Below are 15583 nucleotides of genomic sequence, written 5' to 3'. Positions count from 1 at the left end.
GAGAGAAGCGACCTAGTACTAAGGAGATTGCATATGTCTAGTTTAGTGAAAAGAAGGACCAGGGGTGACATGATAGCAGCCTTCCAATATCTCAGAGCCTTCCAGAAAGAAGAGGAGGGTCAACCTATTGTTCAAAGCACCCGAAGAAAGAACAAGAAGCAACGGATGGAAACTAATCAAAAAGAGAAGCAATTTAGAATTACAGAGAAATTTCCTGACAGGGAAAACAATGAAATCAATGGAACAACTTGCCTCCAGAAGTTGAGACTGCTCCAACACTGGAGGTTTTGAAGAAGAGATTGGACACCCATTTGTCCGAAATAAGCAAGGGGTTGGACTAGAAGACCTCCAAGGTCCCTTCCAACTCCCATTCCATCCATTCCATTCCAAGATTTTCTAGTTGCTTTTTGCTGTTTCTTGACCATTTCTGAAAGCTGCATCTCAGTTACTTTAAAGTCAGCTGCCAACCTCTGCTCCATCAACAAGGTTGCGTTGTTTTGGGTCAACAGAAAAACGACATTTGCCTTTTTACCAGCACACTGGAGGCTTATTTCCAAAGAGTTGGCAGAGGTTAACAGAAACAACATACGATTTCACTTTGGTTGATGTTTAACTCATTACCAGATGATCCTACCTCGCAAAGGTAGATTTTTGTGTTTTCACAATAAACATTACAACTCAATGGTTCCTTCTGAGAACACACTGGGAATCACAGGTTTTCATTTATATATGTATGTATGTATGTATGTATGTATGTATGTATGTATGTATGTATGTATATATATATATATATATATATATATATATATATATATATATATATATATATATATATATACACACACACACACACACACAAACAGTACATCTGTGTTTCAAACATACATCTAATATTAAATCGCATTCAGAAGACCATTTCTCATTCAAACAATCATCCTAAATTAATTTAAGTAACTCGCTCTCTTTGAATCAAGTGTTTACATTATTTATCCTCCATGCATTCTTCAAGTTTGCTTATTATACCACCAGGTCAATTTTTCATGTGATTTTGGATCCAAATGTAACTGCTTACCTATTATAAACCAAATATATCTATTAGCTTCCAAGACTGGCCTGGGATGGAACCACCTCTAAGATTATCTCAGTAGCATATTGCTTGTTTATGTCCTAAACTAGGGCTTGCTTAATCCCAGTTTGTCAAACAAACTACCACAATCTATCTTCACGCAATGGTTTTTGGTCAATGCAAGAGCTCAGTTATTCTTCCTCATGATTGGCCCACAATAAATTGAGATCTATGGATTTTCAAAAACATTAACTCTCACCATTGCATAATTAATCTTACAAATTTGTAGCAGAGTTTAGATCTGTTGATGATTAAATTATCTTTATTGTTCTCCTGAAGTTAATGATTCAACCAAGGCTGAGGCGTAGCAGGACAATGTTTAACCAGTTCAACTGAGTAGATCTTTTCAGATAGGTCAAAAACAGATCTCCAACCAAATGGGTTCAACTGTTGCATTATCCCATAATGTAGCTTCTTAAGTTTTGGCTCAGGTTGGCTTTGCAAACTACTGTTTGTGCCGTTGTGTGAACAAGATAGGGTGGATGCAAATCAACCAGTCAAAGCTTAGCATACAAGAGTCTAACCCTGGCAACTTTTAAGACTTGTGGACTGGCTGGGGGATTCTGGGAGTTGAAGTCCACAAGTCTTAAAAATTGCCAAGGTTGGGCACACTCTGTCTTAGAAGATGCAAATCTACATTTATGAGAAGCAGCCGAAGTTGTCAAGTTACAGTTTTTGTATTTTGTATATTTCAATTTCTTGCTGATAAAATTACCAGGGATAAGGGCCACAAGAGGGCACTCACAGTTGCAAATGTAGAAGAAAACACATAGTGCCAAAGAACAACACAGGGAAAAAAAAAAGAATAATTAATGGCTGCTTAAGGTCCTGCCTCTTTCAGGAAAACATGAGGATTAAAAAGCAAGCAAGGCCAACTATCTTGGTCAAGTTTGATCCGAGGGAGACCATCTTTCAAGAAAGCCAGACTGTAATCGCATGCAGGCTCAGAAAAACCATACTGCAAGGATTAGAAAGCCCATGATTGTGTAGCCCTCAAGGGTCAATCTCCACGGGATGGTCTAAAGAAGTCAAGAGGGTGTCAAGATGACGGCCATAATGACATCCGCCATCTTGACTTCTTCGATTAAGTGTTTCCTGCAGACATTCCTTCATGGAAGCTGTATTTTGACCTGCCTTCAACCATCATCAGCCAAAACCACCATAATTGAAGCAACATGCAAAGCATGCTGAGCAGAATCCCGAATTATCGGTGAGACATTGGGCAGGAAGCAATCATAAAATACTGCCCTTAAGGAAACCACTGAAGTTTATACCAATAAAGGAGAATGTCTGTAGCTCAGGGTTGAACTGTGGGCTCCTTGGTGCTCTCTGAGCTCGGTTGTTTTCTTGCAAATGTTTCATAACCCAGCTAGATAACATCATCGGTGCTAGAAGGGAGTGGGGCTTGCAGAGAGGAAGAGGAGGAGGAAGAGGAGGAGGAAGAGGAGGAGGACTGTGGGGTCCTTGGTGCTCTCTGAGCTTGGCCATTTCCCTGCAGACATTTCATGACCCAACTAGGTAATAGCATCAATACTAGAAGGGAGGAGTGTTTGCAGGGGAGGAGGAGGAGGAGGAGGAGGAGGAGGAGGAGGAGGAGGAGGAGGAGGAGGAGGAGGAGGAGGAGGAGGAGAACAACAACTGTGGGGTCCTTGGTGCTCTCGGAGTTGTTGTTTTTTGCAGATGTTTTCATTACTTTCTTAAACATTTCCCTTAGCAACAGAATATCCTCAATTGTCATAATTTGAGGACTACAGGCAGTCCTTGACTCATGACCCCAACATTTCTGTCATTAAGTGAGACATTTGTGAAGTGAGCTTTGCCCCGTTTTACAAGGTTTCTGGCCTCGGTTGTTAACCGGAAATTGGTTAAGCTAGCAATCCGGTTGTTGAGCGAATCTGGCCTTCTCCTTGGACGTTGGCTTGTCGGAAAGTCGCAAAGAGAGTGTCACGTGAAACGCCCACCCCCTCGGGATGCTGCGACCATCACAAATAGGAACCAATTTGCCAAGCGTCCGAGTTTGGATCAGAGCAAATTAAAATTCCCAAACAACACGATGTTTATAAAGCACTAAGGAATGTATTTAATAGAAAATCAATTTTTTTTAAAAAAAGAGAAGCCATAAATTTTTGATAGGCACGCAGCCAAGGGAACCAAGGGGTGTGTGTATGTATATTTGAAAGTGACATATTGTGTAAGGAACAGGTTTGGTCAGTTTGGTCCACGCCTTTCATTATAGCTTCAAAAATGTTGCCCCAGAACCTCAAAAAAGCAACCCCCCCGCCCCCTTACCTGTACATGGGCGCACCTCCCAGCTGATTTTTCGGCCCGTTTGAGGCCATTTTCACCCTCCTGGAGGCTCAAGAGAAGCCTCTGCAGCCTCGGGAGGCTGAAAAACAAGCCCGTTTGGGCACTTCTGGTATTTCCGGAAGGCCCGTTTTTTTGACCTCCCAAGGCTGTGGAGGCTTCCCTTGAGCCTCCGGGAGACCGAAAACAGCCTCCAACAGGCTGAAAATCAGTGGGGAAGCACATGCATGCGTAGCGCAGGTAAGTTTGGCTGGGACTCACGTGCCCACCCAAATGGCTCTGCATGCTACCTGTGCCATAGGTTCGCCATCACAGTCATAAGCGTTACAGAAATGATTTACCAATGCTGGGTTGGAGATGGTCGCTCAATGTCCTGGTTTGACCAAGAGCCCTGGATTCCTGGAATGACCTGCCATCCAAGTATTAACTGGACTGGACCTCATTTCAGGTCAGAGATCAAGTCTCTGGCTTGTCATCTTCTCCCTTTATTCATTGGATTAAAAGATCTGAATTTCAATTAGGGCTTCTCATCAGCCTTAGCAACTTGATGTGCGGACTTCAGCCCCCAAATTTCCCAGCCAACACGGGTGGACTTCAACCCATGCTCAGTGAGGTAGATGTCTGGTTTCTAAATAGATAGGATAGCATTTCCCCAATCAGGTTGTTTGGACTTCAACTCCCAGAATTCCTCAGCAACCTGCTGGCCAGGGAATTCTGGGAGTTGGAAGTCCACACCTCTTCAAGCCAGCAGGGTGATAAACCATATCCACATTGAAGATGAAGGTGTGTGTGTGGCGAGAAACGGGGCTCTGCTTTTTATAATTCATTCTATTATCTGTGTGGATTGCATCGACAGATTGGTAGATCGTGTGGAGAGATTGATCATTTCTGTTTATTTTTAAAAAAATAATGGTACAGCTTTGTACTTGCTGTCTGTGGCTTGTCAGCTATTTAGAGACAAATGCCACATAAAAGGACTTGTAAGGCATGCTTTAGAAAGCGTTTTCTTTAGTTTCAGCAACAGAAAAATCACAGTTTGTCTAACCAGAAGAAGAAGAAGATCTGAATTTCAATCAGTCTAAGCAAAGCTTTCCAGATTCAGAAACCTAAGAATCAAATCTCAGGACCAGAAATTAAGATTGAATGCATTACACCCACCAGCCAAACTTTCATATCTTATTTGTCCCTGTCTATTCCAGGTTTTTTTTCTCCCCGCCCTAAAAATATGAACAGCTGAAGGCCAGAAGAAATAACTCTAATTTTATGATCGTAAGGTTGGCTGGTTTCTTCTGTCTGGTTAAACTACATGTTTACATTTAATAAATATACCGAACGGGGTAAATTTTATGAGCACGCTAAGGAGTTTACATAAAGCATTTTATGTTTTTCAAAGAGCAAAATCAACACAGATTGGCGAAGGGAGCTAAAAAACCAATCAATCAATCAAACACAATTATTACTGATTCTCAGTTTTTCCAGGCATTTCCACATTTTTGATGTTGACAGATTTATGGAAGAATCAGAATGAACCTACCCTCCCCTAACTGAAAATTGTCCACTCCAGCAGCCTAATTAGAAGTTGAAAGAGAGAAGAAATTATTAAGTTTTGGAGATGGGAGTGCTACCACTAAGAAATCTCTTACCGAGTTGCTAAGCTGCTGAAAATCAGACTTGTGTGAAGGCACAAGACGAAGCTTGCAAGAATCTCTTTATGTCAGGGGTCTTCAAACTTGACAGCTTTAAAAGACTTGTGGACTTCAACTCCCAGAATTCCTCCTCCCCCAATCATGTTAGCTCAGGAATTCTGGGAGTTGAAGTCCACAAGTCTTAAACTTGGCCAAGTTTGAAGACCCTTGCTTTATGTACAAGCATACAAGCCCTTCAATTTCTTATATCCAAACTGAACTTATTCCTACATCATTTTTTGGACATTTTCGCTTACAAACAAAAGTTCTCTACAAGGAAAACATAGACATCTATTACACACACACACACACACAAACTTTTATACATATATAAAATTTTATTTCTAACTGGGTCGGCTTTCTCTATGGCATGCATTTTTCACCCTTTTTCGCAAGCCATTTTGATCTCAATCTGTTTCTAACTGAACTGTTTTTCATTATTATTATTGTTGTTATGGTGGTGGTGATGGTTAATCTTTGGTGAGATTCACAGCCTTTGGGGCTGGTTGGTAGCTCAACAGCTCGAGTCCTAACCAAGGACTTAGGAACTGTTAAGGTAGCATCGGAGGATATAAGCTGTTCCAAGTAAGGTGTTTTTTTTTTTGTAGAATCAGGGTATTAGTATCATTGTTATTGTTTTCTTTTTTTTTCCTCTAAAAAAAAAAAAAAAACAAGACGAAACATTTAAAACCTGCAGCTTGAAATGGTTTGCAACCTATCCTAGCCTTGCGGGTTTGTTCCCAAAGGTAAAACTGAGCTCCTGGACAAAACAGGAAGAAATCCACCAACTTGCATTTCAAGTTTTGTTTTTAAACCTCGAAGGTGTTATTAGCACCCTGCCTCCGAAGCCGTACACCCCAAACGTTTCTGCTTTATGTTTTCTGTAAAATCTTGGCTTGTCACTGTTTTCTATTTTGGCAGTTTGCAGACCAAGCATGATCTCACTGCAGGATGTTTCCCCTGGCATTTTACACCCAGCCAAGAGCCGTTTCCCTCTGTGTTCTGCAAAGAAGTAAACAAAACATCAAATACCACCCCCACTATATATATATATATATATATTCCTGTTGTTTGACAAATCCAAATTCAAAACAAAGACTTAGGCTGTACCAAGCCGACTTGTTCAAGGACTGGATCTAATTATTTATTGCTGAGCCTTTTAATGTGGGCAAACAGCAATTTAAGATTTAAGCAAAGGGCTTAAGAGGGGAAAAAAAACACCCAGAGGGGTAGATGGGAGAAGAGGAAGAATGAGGAGGAAGGAAGGAAGGCGAAAATTTCAAAACCAACAGCCTCTTTTTTTCCCCCATCACGGAGTTGAAACTGCTGAAGTTGGTAGGTTTTGCTAAACAGGGCACAATTCTAATTAAAAAAAAAACCCCAAACCTCTCCACCACCATACTTTCGATTTTAAATGACGTTTAAAGAAAAGAAAGTCAGACTTAAGTACTTAAATTTAAAGAATAGAAAGTCACACTTAAGTACTTCAATTTATTTCTAAAGAGTTCAGGTAGAGCTCCACGAATTATCACAGTTGAGCCCCCAATTTTTGTAAACGAGAGATTTGTTCTGTGACTTTTGTTCTGTGACTTTTGTCCTTGCCACCGTTGCTAAATGAATTACTGCAGTTCTTAATACGGTTGTTAAGTGAATCTGGCTTCCCCAACTGACCTGGCTTGTCAGAAGGTAGCCAAAGAGGATCATATGACAGGAGATTGCAACCGTCATAAATATGATTCAGTTGCCAAGGGCCTGAATTCTGATCCCAGGACCACAGGGAGGCTATGGTCTCTTTTTTCATGGTTTATGTTTAAACGGTCACTAAACGAACTGTTGTAAGTGGAGGATTTTCTGTACAGGGTTGGAAAGGAGGAGACAAATCAGAGAAAAGGAAATGAACAAACGAATGCAAAATTCCTCTCTGGGAAGGTTCGGCGTAATCCGAACCCCGTCACTCTCTGAGATGGGACACAACCCATCATCTCTGCATTGAGAACCACCACTAGATAAGATTGAATTTCTCCAGTCCCCTTTGGATTAAAATTTCCCTGGAGCACACACTCAAAAAAAAAGAGACTTGCAAAAACTTTGGTACACCATTTTGTTCATGGCGCAGATCGGCTTTCATCGAAAGGCACAGATTGAAACTGCGTTTCCTTGGAAATCAAGACTGTCCGTAAGGAAAATCAAGACCAAGTCGAGGAAAAACTCCCCAGCATTTTCAAAAAAAGAAAAAAAAGAAAAAAAGAGACAATTACAAGGGGGAAAAGCTTGCAAGAACCTAATAACGAGAAACCACAGAGAACGGAGCGAGGATGGCCTAACAAGGTTTGTTTTGACCCGCCTTTTATCGTGTATCGTATTCTGGTAAATGCTGCCGCTTAACTTAATCCAAACAAACAAATGGGAGGGGAAAAAAGGAAGAACTAATAATAATAATAGTAATAATGATGATGATGATAACAGTTGGGAAGCGTCTGCCAACGGGGGGAAAGAGGAGGTGCGGGTTTCTGATTTCCAAAAAGGAAAAGATCTTTGCTGGAAAACTTTCCCGGGACCAATCAGGAAGACGCAGGACAAGGGCGCACCAAATTAGGTAAGCGAATGGTGCCAAAAGGGGTGGGATGGGATGTGGAGGGGGAAGGGGGGGTGGGGGAGAAACAGGGAAGGAGAGGAAAGCTGATCTCATGAGAACAGCTTCCAGGCACCACCAGGAGGGGGAGGAACCCGGGGAGGAAAACTTCAACAGAAAATAATTTCCGCCTTCTCGCCGGGATGGTTGGCATTCCTCAAAAAGAGCCTGCAAAGAGAGGAGAGGTGTCGTGGCAGGCTCAAATAAAACAAACCTCTTGGAGGGGCTTCCCACTCCCCCACCCCAGTTTACACACACACACACACACAAAGTTCTGGTGCGTTAAGGTAGAGTGCCTTGGAATACGGAGGCTCTGTTTGGCACCATCTTCGGCTACCTCCTTGTGGAGCAACAGCGCTACAATACAAGAGCACACAATAGATACAAACTCAAGGTTAACCGCAGCAAACTTGATGGCAGGAAATACGACTTCAGCAACAGAGGGGTCAATGTCTGGAATACTCTACCTGACTCTGTGGTTTCTTCCCCAAACCCCCAAAACTTTCACCTTAGACTGTCTACTAGTGACCTCACCCCTTTCCTAAGAGGTCTGTAGGGGATGTGCATAAGCACACCAATGTGCCTACCGTCCCTGTCCTATGGTTTCTTTTTATTTTTCTTATATGGATCCATTTCAAGGATTTATAACCATGTTTATACTTATACCTGTTATCTAATAATGGCTTGACAAAATAAAATAAAATAAAATAAATCCCAGTTCAGTGCAACCAAGGAACTAAAAGGGTATGAAAAGAAGGAAGGAAGGAAGGAGAATTCAGGGAAGGAGGAAAAAAAACCCTGAGGGGGCCCTTTTACACCCCCTTCAAGAAAGATTGGAGCTTTGTTACCAGCTAAGTGGAAGTGAAGAAGTGTGGAGTGACTTATAGAATGAGGGCAATGTCCAAGCTTAAACTTCTCCTTCTTCAGGAGGGAGGGCAGAACGGGGTGGGGGTGGGGGAGAGGAGGAGGAAAGGAAGAGAAAAATGAGAGGAAGGAAGGATTAAGAAGGAAAGAAGTGGAGGGGTAGAGAAGAAGGAAGCGGAGGGGTAGAGAAGGAGGGAGGAGAGAAAGAAGGAAAAATGAAGGAGAGAAAAGGGAAGGGAGGGAGGGATGGAAGGGAGGGAGGAAAAGAGTTGGAGGGGGAGGGAGAGAGGGCGGAAAGAAGGAAGGAAAAAAGAGAGAGGGAGGAAGGGAGAAAGTGAAAGTGGCAAATTTAAGACTTGTGGACTTCAACTCCCAGAATTCCTGGCTGAGGGATTCTGGGAGTTGAAGTCCACAAGGCTTCAAATCGCCCAAGTTGAAGACCATGGCTGAGGAATTCTGGGAGTTGAAGTCCACCAGTCTTAAAGTCACCAAGGTTGGAGACCCTGACTGAAGAATTCTGGGAGTTGAAGTCCACCAGTCTTAAAGTGCCCAAGGTTGGAGACTTCCGCTCTGGTGGGTCTCCAGCATCTCAATTTCAGAGGAGACTTCACACTTTCAAGGCTCCTTGGTCTCTGCGATGGAGATCTCGGGTCTCTTTCTCTCTCTCACTCCACCAGCTTGGAAAAGGGGAAATGTTTCCCTTCGAGACCAGCAAGCTGAAGCTTGCCTGTATCAACAGTGGTGGCTCTAGGGTGTGTCGAGCAAAACGTATCACCCTTTGGGGCACGTGATATTTGCTTCCTGAAGAAAGTGAAATCAACGCAGAAAGGAAAAAAGACACCAGTTGCCTTCCCCTTCCCAGCTCCAGCGCCGTAGTTCCACCCATGGCTTCTAACAAAAGGTGAAATGGCTGAAGGTGAACTTACCTTTTGTTTCACATGAGCTTTGACCCAAGTTGCCCACGATCATTACTGTCAAGCTCAGCTCCAGGTTGCCTCAACCTTCCATCCTTCCCAGGTGGGTAAAATGAGGACCCAGATTGTTGGGGCAAGAGGCTGACTCTGTTTTGCTTAGAGAGGGCTGTAAAAGCCCTGTGAAGAGGTATATAAGTCTAAGGGCTATTGCTTTTTTCCTTTCTTTCTCTCCCACCCTTTTCTCCTTCCTTCCTTCCTTCCTTCCTTCCTTCCTTCCTTCCTTCCATCCATCCATCCTTCCTCCCTCCTCCCCTTCCCTTCTCTTCCCTTCCCATCCCATCCCATAGTGGCACAATGATTAGACTATTGCAGGCTAGGTAAAATGAGGAGCCAGATTGTTGGGGGCAAGAGGCTGACTCTGTAAACTGCTTAGGGAGGGTTGTGAAGCATTGTGAAGCTGTATCTAAGTCTAAATGCTAATTTTAATAGATTAATAGAATTCTTTATTGGCCAAGTGTGATTGGACCCACAAGGAATTTGTCTTGGTGCAAATGCTCTCAGTGTACACAAAAGAAAAGAGACATTCGTCAAGAGTCAAGAATCATCAGGTTTGTACAACACTTAATAATAGTTATAGGGTACAACAGAATAGAATAGAAGGATATAGGAATAGAATTTAAATAGAATGGGATGGCGTGGGATAGAGAATAGAATAGAAATTAGAAAAGAATAGAAATTAGAAGAGAATAGAAATTAGAATAGAATAGAAATTAGAATAGAATAGAATTCTTTATTGGCCAAGTGTGATTGGACACACAAGGAATTTGTCTTAGTGTAAATACTCTCAGTGTACATAAAAGAAAAAATACCTTCGACAAGAGTCAAGAATCATCAGGTACAACACTTAGTAAGAGTCATAGGGTACAATAAGCAATCAAATCATACTAGGAAACAGTCAATATAAATAATAAAAATACAAGCGACAAAGTTATGCTATTGCTATTCCAATTTCATTTTAAATGGTATTTTATTCCCATTTCATTTTAGACCGTATTTTATTCCAATTCCATTTTAAATGGTATTTTACTCCAGTTTTATTTTAAATTGTATTTTATTCCAACTCCATTTTAAATTGCTTTTATCAAATGTTACTCATAATTTGCTTCCGGAACTTTGCCCTTTGATGTGGCTAATCCAGGGCTAATCCATCAATCAATGCAATGTAATGTATGACTCCCTGTATCAGGAGAGAAATGGGAATTTTGGGGGAAAAGTGAAGGGGTGTTTGTTGATTATGGTGATGGGCACACCTGTGCTGGAGAACCACACCGCTTACCTGATGGTGCCAGTAGGAGAAGGCAGCGGGCTGACCAAATTCTGCAGATCCAGCTCTGGAATGTGGATCTTAAGCGGCGAGATCTGGGGGTAGAGTGGCCGGAGTGGAGGAGACGCCGTGTCCTCTCTGGCTTCCTCTCGATGGTAGAGGGATGTGAACTGGATTTTGATGACTGTGCTGGGAAACCGGATAACACACCTGGGGGTGGGGGAAGGAAGAAAAACAGACACAATTGAGCGTGACGCAAACCCGACTCCCGCGGTATGCTTAAACGGTCACTAAACAGAACCGTTGTAAATCAAGGACTACACGTACTGCCAATTCTTTCAAGGATCTCTTCCGTAAAACTCAAGTTTTTGCTCCCTGGAATGCATGCAAAAGCCTGAACAAGGAAGAACGGAAGCAAAAGAAAAACAGCAGTATTTAAACAAAAAATAAAACAAAACAGAGGAGCAGGAAGTATATCAAAAAAACTGCAGTGTTTTTCTTTACTTCAGGGCAAGATGACTCCAAACTTGGCCATTTTAACACTCGTGCACTTAGATACACGGTGCCTCCATATTTTGCTTCCCACCCCCCCATTTTCTTTTTTCTGTTTTTACAACTACACTTTCAAATGGCTCCCTGGGCTTCGGGGAAACTCTAAGCAAGACCCCCCCCCCCCAGTAAAGAGGGAGGCTTCCATAAATCACAGCAAAACTGTAAATTCTCCCGACATCTAAACATGACTGTTTGCTTGGAAATACGTGCGTTGCCAGGCTGTGTTTACTCAGTGGGATTTCCACAGTGGGTACAGCAATGTTATCTCTAGGCTATCAGCCTGGTTGGTAAGGGAGGGGGGGGCTTCTAAAAAGGACATATAGCGCCCCCCCTCCCCCCAGACCATGAGTCTGGGCCCCTCCACCATAAAACCGTTGCAGATTTTACAGTTCAATTATTGAATGTGAATTGCATATATTTTTTTCCGCCCCCTTTGAAGTCAGGTAGGCACCTTCATTTGTGTCCACCTATTCAAACCAAGGGATCCTTGATGCTCTCCTCAGCTTGGTTGTTTCCTTGTAGTTGTTTCATGACCCAAATTAGATACCATCACCCGGTGCGCTGATGGTATTACCTAGTTGGGTCATGAAACGTCTGCAATAAAACAAGTTCAGAAAGGACTAAGGACTCCCAAACCCACTTTTTCCACTCCCGTGTAACACTGCTGATGTTACCTAGTTGGGTCATGAAACGTCTGCAATAAAACCACCAAGCTCAGAGAGCACCAAGGATCCCACAATCCTTCCCCTTCTTTTCCATTCTCTTGTAGCACTGATGGTGTTACCTAGTTGGGTCATGAAATGTCTGCAATAAAACCACCAAGCTCAGAGAGCACGAAGGATCCCACAGTCCTCTTCCTCCTCTTCCTCCTTCCCTTTTCCTCCTATCCTTTTTCTCTTCCTATCCTCTTTTTTTCCTCCCTTTTTCCTCCTCTCTATCTCTTCCTCCCCCTCCCCACTTTCTCCTCTTCCTTTCTCTTCTCCTCCTTCTCCACCCACAAACCCACTCCTTTCTAGCACTGATGATGTTGCCAAGTTGGGTCATGAAATGCCTGCAATAAAGCAACCAAGTTCAGAGAGGACCCCACAATCCTTCCCCTTCTTTTCCACTTTCCTGTAGCACTGATGGTGTTACCTAGTTGGGTCATGAGACGTCTGCAAGAAAACAACCAAGCTCAGAGAGCGTCTCCTCCTCCTCCAGTTCCCACTCCAAACTCGAGTTAACGACTGTCTCACTTTGCAACAAAAATTTTTTGGCTTTCCAAGTAATTCCATACAGTATTCCACTCTTCCCAAGTGCCAAGTACATACTTCTGCTTAATCTACCTCTCTGTTAGTTGGTGGTTTGAAAAGGAATGTTTCCAAAGTCCACATTTTTATTTAAAACACAAAACAAAAAACACCAAAATGAATCACACTGAGGAAATTTTCACTCCCCACAGGCAACCAGAGGGGAGCTTTCTGAGCCTGCATCTCACCGTACTTCCCTTAGAACAAATGAGAGTTATTTGCAGCCTTCATAATGGCAGGAGGCATCTGGACACATTTAATAGCTCCGAGCGGCGGGAAGGAGATAAAAAAACAAAACAAAACCCCCGACAACAACACAAAATGCAATTGCTGTTTATTTTTCGCATTCCGGTTACAACATTCTGGCCAATTTGGGAGGGGAAAGAATAAATAAATTGAAATTTGTTCCTGGCCTCAAACGAAGCACTAAAAGCTTTCTTAACGGGAAAAAAAAAACAACGATCCAAAATGCTAAAGTCTCTTCCAGTTTTTTAAGGCCGCCAATTTGTAGCTGGACAATCATGTTAGCCAACAGCTCCGTGTGTGTGTGTGTGTGTGTGTGTGTGTGTGTGAGAGAGAGAGAGAGAGAGAGAGAGCTCAGTGTGGAGATCTGCCTCTTGTCAACTAGGATGGGAAATATTGAAAGGGATTAATGCACCATGTGGCTTCAAGCTTTTTCTTTGGAACCGGTTCTGAAAATCCGTCTTGTGTGATTCTCTTGGCAGTTCTCTTTTTTTGTGATGATTGGAATATGTGGACCGGTTGCTTGTATCCAACATTTTTCTTTTGTGCAACGCCTTCCATCCTCTGGTCTTTTAGGACAAGGAGGTCTCTTTGCATTATCCAACAAAAAAAATGTAAAGTACACATCGAGGTCAAGTCTTCTGCCCGAGTGGAGAAACATCTGCACTCCAGAGTGGATTGGAGATCAGAAGATAACAACTGGCCTGTCCTGGGAAAAAACTGGACATTTTCCTTAGCTCTGCTAAGCTACAAGCGCATTGCACACATTAAGAGAAGATTGTGTGTGTGTGTGGGGGGGGGGGGGGTCCTAGGTGCTCTCTGAGCTTGATGGTTTCCTTGCAGACGTTTCATGACCAAACTTGGTGACAGTATCAGTGCTGGAAGAGAAAGGGGTTTGTGAGATGGAAGAGAAGAGGAGAAGACAGACTGTGGGGTCCTTGGTGCTCTCTGAGCTTGGTTGCTTCTTTGCAGACATTTCATGACCCAACTAGGTAACAGCATCAGTGCTGGAAGAGAAAGGGGTTTGTGGGATGGAAGAGAAGAGGAGGAGGAGGAGGAAGACTGTGGGTTCCTTGGTGCTCTGAGCTGGATTGTTTCTTCGCAGACCTTTCATGACCCAACTAGGTAACAACATCAGTGCTACAAGAGAAAGGGGTTTGTGGGATGGAAGAGAAGAGGAGGACTGTGGGTTCCTTGGTGCTCTCTGGGCTGGGTTGTTTCCTTGCAGACATTTCATGACCCAGCTAGGGAACATCATCAGTGCTAGAAGGAAGCAAAAGGAGGAAGGAAGGAAGGAAGGGGGGAGGGAAGGAAGGAAGGAAAGAAAGAAAAGAAAAGGGAGGAGGACTTTGTGGTCCTTGGTGCTCTCTGGGCTGGGTTGTTTCCTTGCAGACATTTCATGACTCAGCTAGGGAACATCATCAGTGCTAGAAGGAAGCAAAAGGAGGAAGGAAGGAAGGAAGGAAGGAAGGAAGGAAAGAAAGGAAAGAAAGGAAAGAAAGGAAAAGGGAGGAGGACTTTGGGGTCCTTGGTGCTCTCTGAGCTTGATGGTTTTTATTGCATATGTTTCATGACCCAACTACGTAACATTATCAGTGTTAGAAGGGGGTAGAATTTGTAGGAAGAGGAGGAAGGGGCTCAGGAAGAGGAAGGGGAGGACTGTGGGGTCCTTGGTGCTCTCAGAGCCTGGTTGCTTCCTTGCAGACGTTTCATGACCCAGCGAGGTAGCCTCATCAGTCAAGCCAAGTCTGATTCACTCAACAACCCAGTGACTAACTTAACAACTGCACCGATTCACTCAACAACCTGTGCCAAGGAAGGTCGTAAAATGCGGGCAAGACTCCCTTAAACCCTATCTCACTTAGCAACAGAAGTTTTGGGCTCCCTCGTCGTAAGGCGAGGACTACCGGTAGTACTCAATTACAAACCGCATTCTCCGATCGTGAAGTAGAGGAAAAGACGCTTAAAACGCCAAAAATGAGGTTGGAAAAAGCTTGCCAGCTTCACTTTGGGCTATGGAAATATATATATATATCCCATCCACACATTCCACCCCCCCACCCCCCACTCCCCAGCACACCATTTTTCTCTGGGAAGAGAAAAATATTTAATAACTCCCCCCCTTTCCTGAAATAAGAGCCTTGCACAGACAGCCGTTCCAATTCCTCCCCATTGTTTAACCAAACAAGTCATAACAAGGCTGCATGGGCAAACTTTTTTTTTTCCCTCCACAAAGTGAACATCAGCGTTAAGAAATACAAGACGTTGTTTTATAAAGGGAAATTAAATTAAAAAAAAAAAAAAGATTGTGCTTTCTTCCCCCAAAAGGCGGGGGGGAGAAATACCCCTTTTGTTTTTCAACAACTTCAGCTGCAAAACTTTCCTTCCTTCCTTCCTTCCTTCCTTCCTTCCTTCCTTCCTTCCTTCCCTTTCCTTCCTTCTTGGTGTCTGTGTGTGTGAGTGTGAGTGTGCGAGATGAACAAGCTACGATTCGTGGTTCTGGATGGGTGAGCCTCCCAAGTTAACAATGGAATAACAAGAGTGGGAAGGGACCTTGGAGGTCTTCTAGTCCAGCCCCCTGCTCAAAGCAGGAAACCCTATATACCATTTCAAACAAAATGTTGAACGTTCAGGCCGTCTTCCCCCTTCC

At 43.2% G+C, this 15583-nt stretch overlaps 1 protein-coding gene across 1 annotated transcript in view; it reads right to left on the bottom strand.

The window, feature by feature from the left end:
* FOXK1 (forkhead box K1) overlaps positions 1 to 15583 on the bottom strand; it is a 46716-nt gene that overhangs the window by 9978 nt on the left and 21155 nt on the right. The window contains exon 2 of the mRNA XM_087941983.1: positions 10862 to 11059. Within this exon, the coding sequence (XP_087798109.1) occupies positions 10862 to 11059 (198 nt within the window). The remainder of the gene's footprint in view (positions 1 to 10861; positions 11060 to 15583) is intronic.

Source organism: Pseudonaja textilis, chromosome 14, assembly GCF_049901715.1.
Source record: "Pseudonaja textilis isolate UNSWEBS1 chromosome 14, rPseTex1.2, whole genome shotgun sequence".
Lineage (NCBI taxonomy): Eukaryota > Metazoa > Chordata > Lepidosauria > Squamata > Elapidae > Pseudonaja > Pseudonaja textilis.
This window is presented reverse-complemented; position numbering and strand designations above follow the sequence as displayed.